The 11,538-nt window shown below is 40.4% G+C and overlaps 1 protein-coding gene across 4 annotated transcripts in view; it reads right to left on the reverse strand.

Moving 5' to 3' along the window:
- LOC120545595 (ephrin type-A receptor 5) overlaps positions 1–4,946 on the reverse strand; it is a 74,828-nt gene extending 69,882 nt beyond the window's left edge. For 2 of the 4 annotated variants that reach the window (XM_039780098.1, XM_039780097.1), the window contains exon 1: positions 4,655–4,946. In XM_039780098.1, the coding sequence (XP_039636032.1) occupies positions 4,655–4,754 (100 nt within the window). In that variant the 5' untranslated portion in view covers positions 4,755–4,946. The remainder of the gene's footprint in view (positions 1–4,654) is intronic. The other 2 variants (XM_039780095.1, XM_039780096.1) reach the window with 2 other exon arrangements.
- Between the last annotated feature and the right edge of the window lie 6,592 nt (positions 4,947–11,538).

Consider the following 11,538-nt stretch of genomic DNA (forward strand, 5'->3'; position numbering starts at 1 on the left):
ACTGTCGCACTGGTCGCACTGCTTGCTCTTGAGGGAATTACTGCAATTGTTGGGGCTTTGTAAATTATAGAGTGTGGTCTCGACCTACTCTATCTGTAAAGTGTCTCGAGATAACTCGTGTTATGATTTGATACTATAAATAAAATTGAATTAAAAATTTTTATCCCGTTTTAGGGTGTCTCTTGCAACATCTTCCAAACTCGTCCGATTTTGCCAGGATATGACATGTACTGTCATAAACACGACTCAAGTTTTGTCAGGCCGGAGTTCAGTTTTCTTTATCTTATCTGTGATACCGTTTGGCTTGTCCTGTGTCTGACACAGGGTGTACTCAAACAATACAAGAGAAAGTCCAACTGAACGCTTCATTGTAATGGTTGTAATGGGAGCAGATTAAGTGCTAGACATTTGAGCATATCACTAATAGAAGCTATGTTATCTGTTGCATACTAACTGGTCTTAAAAATCTCACTTTAAGACAGAATGCTTAACTGCTTGCAAATTTACTGTTTCAGTCCCTTTGATACATGCTTCAAATCACAACATAGCTTCACTTCAATTTCAAGTTCAAGGTTGGAAGTTTGAATTAATTAATTAAGGATTCAAGCTAGTCATTATAACCAGATCAGGTGCTGGAGAATCATTTTTCTGCAGTATAACCTGTTAAGGTTTGTCTACACCCACACCAGTGATCAGCAGTGGCATGCCATCACTTCTGGGTTCCTCTAATGGTATAACAAGTTGAGAGGCTGGGTTCATGCACTCCTTTCCACAAATAATGGGATAAAATGTGATCAAACTCACAAGAAAGGCACCCAACAATGAAAAATAGTCTGTATATGCAAATTCAAAACATTTGATACGCAACTATTTTCCCATGCATGTGATTTTTTTTCTATTGTTAATATATGCAAATTGCTAGTAGCCTACTGAGACGCCTAACTAATGCCCCATCCATGGCAACTGGTGGGGATTTACACACTACTGATGCAATTTTATTTTTGGTTATTGGATATGTCAATTATTTTCACACAGGAACTGACAAATTTCAATTGTGTGTGTGTGTGTGTGTGTGTGTGTGTGTGTGTGTGTGTGTGTGTGTGTGTGTGTGTGTGTGTGTGTGTGTGTGTGTGTGTGTGTGTGTGTACTCATTACAGAGGACACTGGACACCACATTATTAGTTGTTTTTCATCTCTCTTAACTCAGACGTTACACAGAATCACAGACCAACCAGGTTGGTAAAAACCAGCGAGTACCTTGCGGACTGCATTTATTTGTGTTACCTATTGCTGCCTTTTGGAGCCGCCAAAAAGATAAGTTTGCTAGTGTAACATTAACACAGAGCAAACACTAACACTGAATTTAAGAGATTAAATCAATCGTCCAAAGGTTTAATCTCATAAATATTATCCATATCTTAAGACAGCTGTTGGGTACAATATGTCCAGTCCTATGATAAGCCATGTAATAAAACAACTGATGCTCATAATAACGCTGCCCTTATGTCAACAAAAGAATAGACATCCGCAGTGAAAAGGTGGAGTAAGCAGAACAAAACATGAGGCGGAAGCTAGTTCACTATCTGAGACACACTCGCTCTGCAACCCCTCCCAACACACACACACACACACACACCCACACACTACACTACACTAGTCTCCGCTGCTCTGTGGAGAATAATAAAAGATGTCCTTAGGAGGCGATTAGACAACTAATTAGGCCATAAAGAAGAGATAAGTGATGCTGAACTAGATCATAAGGGATATGTTACCTCTTTCACTTGCTCGCTCTCTCTAAGGATCAAACCACCTAACAAGTTACAGCTCAGCCGTGACAATGATCTACAGAACTTATTATTAAAAGTCATCCCCACTGAACAAATGAAGTGATTTAAACTATTGTAGTGGCATCACTTCATGGATATACTCTAAATATTTTAAACATTTCAAAGAGCAAGTGGATTTTCAGCATGGGGAGTATTGAGAAGAAAAAAAAAAAAAAACATTCTCTTTGAAATGATAACTGAATATGTGATGTGAAAGTGGCAATGCTGCTTTTTATTTTTTATTGCGCACGTTTAGCACTCCAGCAGGTGATGGGTAAAGTACCACCTTGACGTCAGTGATCCCAAATAAAAAGTGTGTCCGTACAAAGTACAAAACTTGCAATTTCTTCAACACATTTGTATCTTTAGTCCTTTTTTTCCCCCCTGTCGGTGCCTCCTGATGTTTGGCTATGGCATTTACATGTTAGCTTGGATCGCTCTGGGCTTAATGGCCTGCCTTCTCTTTGACACGCAGACATGCACTTCTTTCAAGCCATTTACTGTAATTTACCCAAATCGACCATTCTCATTTGATCATCGCCATTACCAACTAAAAGCAAAGTGATGGGTTTTAAACTCCCTAAAGTGTAGGCTCACACACCCCTCATTAGTCTGACATTATTATTATTATTATTAATAACCAAACACAATGACACTCTCTAAAACAGATGTGAGGCATCTGGCTCTGTATCGAGATGTTCCCAGGAAATTGATCAGTTTAAATAAGGATGGATTAGCTTCGAGAGAGGGAATTAATCAAGGTGGCACAGTGTGCGCAGTGTGTCTCAGTATCAGTGATGAGTGGTGGAGCCCCACTGCAGGATAACTGGCATCACTGCTAAAGGATAATACTACAATTAAGGAGGCATCAGGACTTTTCTCTGTTCACTTGTTTCCCCTTCAATTCAACCTGCACTGTAGATGCAAATGAAAGGTAAACTTCCATTTAAAAAGCAGTTGGATGGGGTAAGACTGCTGTAACATGACACAATATGCAGCATTTAGCCTGTTCGCTCACATTAAGACAAACATTGAGATGGGTTGGTGGCCAAAGTCCCCAATGTATTACTTTTTCCAATTACAATGAGTTAGCCAATGCAAATGTGCCAAAGTCATCTAAAATTTGAGTTGAATGGCAGCCTCTGGCAAAAGCTCCTTCAGGGGTTAGGTGTTTAACAGTTTCATTGATGGGTTTTGTTAAGCTGAAGCTCATGTTTTTTTTTAGTCATATATATATATATATATATATATATATATATATATATATATATATATATATATATATAGAACAAGAAACCGATTTTTAACATTGTGCTGTTGAACAAAGGACAGGTGTGATAAACAAAGGCAGCAAAGGAAAAAATGTCTGACTAATTTTCAGATGATTCAGGATCTCTCTTTTTTTTTTTTTTTTTTTTTTTTTTTTTTTTTTTTTTTTTTTTTTTTTCTCTCTCTCTCTCTCTCTCTCTCTCTCTCTCTCTCCTGAATCTTGACTGGAGGTTTTGGTGCTACAGTACAGACAACAATCCTCATTGGATAGATTTCAAATACTCCTTTTAGGTGATTTTGGAGAACTTGTCACACTTGTATGCCAGTTTGCACCAGTATAGGATGTAGTGCAGTCATTTAATTCAAAGAACACTGACACAAAGAGGTAACCATACATTCTAGGTAAACTTTAACTGTTCTACACGTTGCTGAAAGGATTACCTGCAAAAAAACGCTCCAGGACCCCTGAGTTTCCCATGGTCACACTTTTGGAGCCACTTCTCTGAATCTAAACTTTGACCAAATAAATCTGCCATGTGAAGAATAAGCAGGTTGATGAATGTTCTTTCTTTCCCGGATAATGCTGTCTAATAGCCACAAACAATGGCATTCAGCTCGAGCTATTAAAATGCTGCTCAGTCTGCAGACAATAGCGTGGGAACAATATCTGACACACACTTTTCCCCTTTCTAATTTTAAGTCACATTGCAAATGTCCATATTTGATATTTAGTGGGGGAGGGGGGGGAAGGTGCATTAGTTCAGATGAGATGACAATTGATTAGTTTACAGTTTGCACTGAACTTACAGTATACAGAAAGTACTGCACCAAATAATGTGGTGGTGCCAAATGAAATTGTTAATATCAGACAGAGATCAAGAAAAAGCTACTATCTGAACTCACGGGCTGACATGTTAACAGGATTCAGAGGTTAAAAGGGTTCAATCCGCATCTTTACAAGGCAGAATGCCAGACTAGACTGGACCTAAAATGAAGAGAAATATCGCAGCAAAAACCCCAAAGTTCCCATTATTATAAGAGATTAAAAAAAACAGGTAAATTAAAACTGTGAAGCTTTATTTTTTTTTAATCTAAAACACCATGAAGTGCTTTAAGGTCAATGTCAACTCAACAGGACAATATAAGCGCCTTCCAAGCTGCGCAGGACGCTGTTTCAGATCTATACGGGGATTTTCGCAGCGCACTGTGCGTCTGTCTGGGCTGCAAAGTCCTCCAAGGACTGGTTATCTGGAGAGACACATGCTCTGATCAAAGGTCCTTTTTTTATCTCAGCTTTTACCGTTTCAGAATACACAGTCTTTGGAGTGGGGGCGCACAGCTGTCATTAACAACATATCTGCTCAAATACATTTCATAGGCGACATCCTTTATGGTCAAACAAGTCGGAACCGTGTAGCCAGGCTAAATGAGGGTCTGGACTGGGTCACCAGAGACAGACCTTTAACCGCTCAGACTTGTCAGTGCCAATTAAAGCCAAGTCGCGTAGGCTACCAAACAGCGGTGTCATTAACCTATATGTGTCTCTGTGCGTGCTTTACCTTCATTTGCGGGGATGCACCACGCTCCGAGCAATGCCAGACTCCAAACCCACGTCCATGCCACCAGCCGAATGCCACAACTCCACCAGCGAGAGTGCATGGCGCATCCAAAAAAAAAAAAAAAACACAACCGGTAACAGGGGGACAGGGAGATTTTTCCTAAACAACAGCAGTTTCGGTCAGCATGAAGCGGGATATCGTAAAGAAACCATCTGTATCGTTATGCGTCCGCTTGGAGAGAAGGGAGCTCATGTTATGCGGCGGGGAGAGGAAGCTAGTGCGGAGCTGTGTGCGCTCTGGGTTTGGGGAGGCGGGCAGCGCGCCGGGGGGCGGAGTGAAGCGCAAGTCTCTCCAATCACAGACACCTCCACAGGTGAACCCCACTGCTGTTCCAAGTGATAGTCGATTACTCCTCACACTCGTTACTACTTCCAAATGTAACGCCAATACTTTATGATGACTTTTAAGCTTCGCCTCTCGCGTTGCGTTTACGCATAAGTGAGACTATGTGACGAACAGAACGGGGTTGTTAAAACGTGTTACCATATGACCACACATTTAAAAAAAAATAAAACTGGGAATGCTGCTCTCTTCCACACGCCCCCAACATAAATTAGAGGGTGGGAATTGTGAATGTGAAGATAATTCAAACAATTAGGTTAAAAGCGATTAACCATGAACCTGTATAAAGCGACAACTACTGGTTTACTTTGGAGCCCAATGTTTAATCAATAATTGGAATGTCACTCAAAAAAAAAAAAGATTCCTCTCCTCCATCCCAGTAGTGTTATTGCTTGACTGTGAATGCAGAACTAATTCCCCAGTAGGGAGCAATATATTAGGGCCTGTATAGAATACACAAGGTATTGGAAATAATCATTTATAAAGCTGTGATTTGCCATTTGGCAGCAGTGAACTGTGATGTGGCCATGGAGCCCATACAGTACAACTAGTACCTAATAAATTAGAGAGGTACAGTATGAAAATGCATAATCAAAAGCATCAATTACCAGGCAGCATTGTTTTGTCTTCCTTTATGTTTTTTTTTTAACTGCTTGTTGTGGGCTTTATATAAACTGTAGGCTACCTCTGGAGGTCAGGTCAGCAAATTAAAACTGTATTACATCTCATGTAGAGAATTATTCTGCATTTTGTATGACACAATGCCATTTCAGTGATCATCCTCTGCTTGAAAGCTTGAGATGAAAAACTAAAACAAACAGTCTAGGCAGTGACAGTTAAACAGTAACAGTGTTCTCTTACATGTGCTCATAAAGGCCCCTTTAATGCTTTGTTGAAGTGTGTTAACCAATAAACCCCCAGCCCTAGCATGAACACCCTCCGCCAACTCTTCACACCATAACTGTGAATGACAATTTGTTCTTTGTCTGCTTTCTAGTTAAATATGTGTCAAAGTAAAACATTGTTGCAACATATTATTTCCTTTAGGGCTCAGTTAAAGCTGTACATGAGTGTTGTATCAACATGATTCCTCAAAGTGTGTTCATTAAATTTATATTTATGGGATCATAAAAGTGTAAATTATTTTTGATGATTCTGTAATGGCATCTTGGCTTTTGATCTCCATTTCTCTTCAATCTCCCTTTTCTTTCATTTCTCAACATCTAGCCGACTCTCTTTCACTTTCTCACTGTTATGACACACATTTAAGACAACGCAGACTGTGTTGTTGTCTCCTTTTTCTCTTTCTCTCCAAGCCTTTCCATCCGTCTCAGTCACTATTTGTCTTTCTCTCATTCCCTCAGTCTTTGCTGCCTGCCTCTCTATTTTTTCCTGCCTCTTGTTCTCTCTTCATGGTGCAATTAGGTTCTTTGATCACTGAGGGATTCTGGGTGATATTCTTGTGGCTTACCCTGCTGTCACCTCCCACGCTAATGGACACATATAGACACACACGTACAGGCATTGATTCCTTCCTCACTCACCCAAGCTAGAAACACACGTTCAGATCTTCAGTGACCCCACAGCCACCTTCCTTGTCAACTCTGATAGATGCACAAATTTCCGCCTCCTGTTTTTATCACAAATTTGAGCATCTTCAGATCTCAAATGTTGCCTCTTTAACAGTAAATGATAAAGATTGCTTGCCAAGCTGAGCTGTAACTGTAGGTGTAATGCCAGGGTGGTGATGGCGGTGGTGTATTGTAGACATGTAGGGGTCTGATCAGCACTGACAGCGGGTGTGGAGGTGGATCTGGGATGCCAAAAACGGTTGTCTCGTAGAGGTGTCGTCGGCTTAATTCTATAAAATGTCTGCGGAGGAAAGTGCAAAAAAAAAAAAATCCACCCCCAAACCACCCACTAACAGTCAGACATCATAGATGTACAGTGTCTTCTAATTTTGTAATATGGGGATGTACTTTTGTTGTTCTTTTGGGCGTTTAGAAATGTTAGATATTTTGAAAATGATATAGTGAAGTTTAATGGTATTAGGAGTGATTTTACTTTGAAGGGAGGTTGGAAAGAGAGAATTTAGAAAGATTATTTTTGGGCTTTTCCACCTTTACGTGATAGGACAGAGAGAGGGGGAAGACATGCAGGAAATCATCACAGGTTGGATTCGAACCCTGGTCCTCTGCGTCGAGGCTTAAACCTCTCAGTTTGTGTGCGCCTGCTCTATCCACTGAGCCAACCCAGCCACGAGTTTAGAAAGCCTTTATTGTCATTGTACAGTATACATACATTGGGAGCACTCCTGATCAGTGCAATAAAAAAATCAACTTAAGACAAAAACAACTTAAGCAAACAGACATCCACAGCCAGCAACACCATTTTTTTTGGCATTTTAGCCTTTAATAGACAGGACAGCTGTAGATATGAAAGGAGAGGGGGGGAAGACATGCTGGTGCCCGCTCTACCAGGTGAGCTACCCCAGGCGCCAAATCCAATGTAATTTTGCACTGGAATAAGAGTGTGTATTACACTAGAATAAATGTAAACAGGTATTGATGCAATTATTGCTCTAGATTAGAAGTAAGTAAAAGTACTAATAAATGTAACATTTCATCACTGATAGGAACTCACTAAGAAATAGACATTGCAGGATATGGGAATAGAATACATCAGAAAACCAAACAGCTACATATTATCTTCTCTGAATCCACTCACATAAAAAAAGACCGCAGGATAAGGGCATCCAATGACGATCCTATTGTTATTCTTTTTCATCAGAAACCCCATTCTTCACATTAATTTGCCACTACTTTGCATTAGTAAAACAGCTTTAGGGGCATATTGAATTCTGGGTACATTTTTTCACATCTGTCCATGCATCATATCATTCATACAGAACATACATCTGCAAACTGTCCTCTCCTAAATACTTATTATTGGTTGGTCCTACCATATCCATATGTGGAAACTAAAGTATGGCTATAGGCAACTAAAACCCCTTAGTAAAACCTGCAATAAATACAATAGTTTTGGCTGTGAACGCAACACTGACATACCTTTAAAGTTAATATGGTGACAAGTTGTACATTTAATATAGAAAAGTAACGCACACTTGAAAGTAAGAAAAAGGTGTTGCACACTCTGGCTCCATATGCATTTCTCTATTTATTCTAATGTATATACACATCGTGCAGATAGGGAGTAACAGAGCCAATATTCGTCCAATATTGACATTCCTTTTAGCTCTGGTTTTGTCTCTGCCAACTCAAAATATCTGGCTCTTTAGCTGCTAAATGCACAAAGCCAGTGATGGACTGGGATCAAAAAACGGCCTTGGCATTTGTAACACCCTGGCCCTATTTTCAAATCACACCAACCCCACCCAAACATTGATTAAAAAACCCACAAAAACAGACTGAATAGAATGCAGAAATTCAGAACACACACAGAAACGACACACGCCACTATCGCTACAGTCCGTGACGTATGCCAACAACAATTTAACATCTGAGGGTGCTAGGTGCTATGATACAATACACTCCACTAAAGGCACATTCGGCACAAATAAGGCTCGATGTTAAAGCACAGTACATAATACAACCTCTCCACCAAAACATGGTAAGATCAAAAAGCACAGCCACAGTGCATATCACAAAAGTTTCACCAAAATATTAAAAGAGCACTGGTGTATAGCCACATTATAATGGGGGGCGGGGATCAATGCGAGTGTCAATAACCAAGCTTGGAAATTAGTAACTCTGGCTTCCGAGTGCATCTTTCAACGCAGCTATATAAGCTATAATACTATATTTTGGCCTATCTAGAATATTGTTTGCTGCATGCATAAAACAACTTTAAGTAATAATAACAAAATTAACCTAGACCTAGTCATGCAACTAGGACTACAGCTGAAAATTAGCCGACTGGCTAACCCTGGCGCATTTACAGAAATGTTGATTAATGTGCATTGTCCTAATCAAATAAATCTGTAACCAAAGATATTAATGTTATTATCAGTAGCGACCCATAGAAGGCGGCCCTTCTGGCATTTGCCCGATGGCCAGTCTGTCTCTGCTCAAAGCCCACCAGCTGATTGCTTTGTCTGTCTTCTGTTTGGTGCCGGACAGGTAACATACAGTTTGTTATCAGTGCTTTGTTTGCTGCCTGCTGTGGTCAAAAACTATAACGAGTGAGCTGAAAGAGGCTACACTGCTCCATAGAGCAGTGTCTGGTGATACGTATCAGTCATCCAGGGTCATTTAATCCTTTTTTTTTTTAAATACAGAAACAAATTGTGAGGCTGGTGTGGAAGTTTGGAAGATACTAGATTATGCTCCCATTTACTACCCAGACCTCCAGGTTATTACTTCTGTGTCCAGAGAAGGTTTCTTTAATCAAATTAGCACTAAGCTTAGTGACATGACATCATGCACATTAGCAAATAGACAATACACACAGATAATGTGAAGTTAAATGCCCTTCGAGAGAAATGTGAACCATTTTCTTCCTTTGCTTTGGTGGTAAAAGGTTTCTGTTAGATTTTTTTTTTTCACTCCAGGACAAAGCACCAGCACCAGCATTTTCCCCAAACTAATGGTTTGGTGCAATCAGATGTGAAGGTACCTGGGGGGAAGAAAACCGTCAGCTGTGATTTTGTGTCTGCCTACTCATGACAGTAGGGGAGGAAATGGGAAAGCAAGGTCAGGCAGGGTCAGTGGAGCGCACACACACACACACACACACACACACACACACACACACACACACACACACACACACACACACACACACACACCGCAAACACCTCCCTCTCTCTCTCCGTCAGACAAATTTGTAGCAGGGAGTACCTTGTTTTTTGGCAGGAAGGCCACCTTTGTCTGTTGCAGATGTCGGAAGTCAAAACTGAATTACAGTAGTCCTCCAACTGAGAAGATCTCACTTCACACGCGCACACACACACACACACACACACACACACACTAGTACAGAAAAAGTAATACAGCTTTACCGTCATTTGCCAAAATAGCATGATTTGTTAGTACATACAGCATATTCTTCTGGCATTTACAAATATCTCAGCTTTTAAAGTGTCTTTCCATAACTTTTCCAATTTCTACATGGACCCACACGGATATTGTTATTTTCAAAATAGTACGAATTACAGTAAATAATAGTAAAAATCAGTGTTATTTTAGTTCATGGTCTTTTCCTAATCTCAGCAGATTTGGTCACTTTGTTTTTTTAGAAAAAGAATTAATTACGTTACTGACAGAAACACACACACAAACACACATGGCACCCCCATTCCCAAAATAATCAGCTTTGGGGCTTGACCAGCTGGCCTATGCTGCAAGGAACTCCGGATTTTCCAGAATGCCATGGCAATATGTTGTGAGACATTGCAACACATTAGGCCTCCTGAGCAATGTCTGCTTTATTTCACTAAGTCAGATGCCTTTAGTCATGTAATCAGTTTTTTTCTCTGGGGCCCTGGAACCATCGTGGGTTGAAACTGTTTAGCCAATCATGCCTTATTCTTCTCCATTGTTTCTTTATTTGGTGAATATGACAACTTATTTCATTCAGAGCTTAAATTCACAGTTAAATGAACTGGAAACAAGTTGAATCTAACGCTGCTTTATAATCCTTTGAGCCTGAATGAGTTATGTTGGAGGGCATCGCAGAGAAAATGTTTACCAACCTAATTTGAGGTATTCCAAAGACCTTTTCATTGGCAGACATTTTGGCATTTCATAGCAGGAAAAGCATGTGTCTAATTACTAACATGAATGGTGGCTGCATTCCATTTCCATCCCAATTCTAGGGCCCTGCTATTGTGCACGCCGGCATCACTGGCATGGCTTACTGGAGCACTTAAATGAAAAAGAGCCATCATTCACGTTGTAAGTTACACCTGTGCTTTTCAAGGCGAGTAAAGAAATACCTGCCGTGGAAAAGATGTAACGGCAGTGTTCACGGGTAGGAAGTAAGTAAGAGATCATCCGGATTGATGCACTGACAACCCCTGCTGTTTGGTCAGGTCGACAGTTCATTGAGGAGACAAGACGTGATGTAGGAGATAGTGTGTAGCTCGTTATCTGCTCAGATCTCATGGTGGAATTTCTCCCTGTCAATCATGACTGCAACAAGAATGAGCTGCTTTTCAGGATGTCACAGCAAGACCCTTAAGGCGCCACGCAACGTAAAAGACAGTTAGGTTTCACAGCAGTTACGTGACCAATGTGACCAGAGAACACCACAAGTGTACCCCCATGTAGGTAGAAATGGCGTACTTAAACAAGTTTGTCTTCCTTCCGTCATCTTGCTGCAGTAAAATAACCTGCACCTATAGTTTACTATCTGCTTGACTAGTTATCAACTCTCCAACAAAGTTCTGCATTTCAGATTTCCCGGCCTCTATCTGACCCCGAAACATGGAGCTCTTGTTTTGGGCTTATAAAGAAGGAAAG

This window comes from Perca fluviatilis, chromosome 17, assembly GCF_010015445.1.
Source record: "Perca fluviatilis chromosome 17, GENO_Pfluv_1.0, whole genome shotgun sequence".
NCBI lineage: Eukaryota > Metazoa > Chordata > Actinopteri > Perciformes > Percidae > Perca > Perca fluviatilis.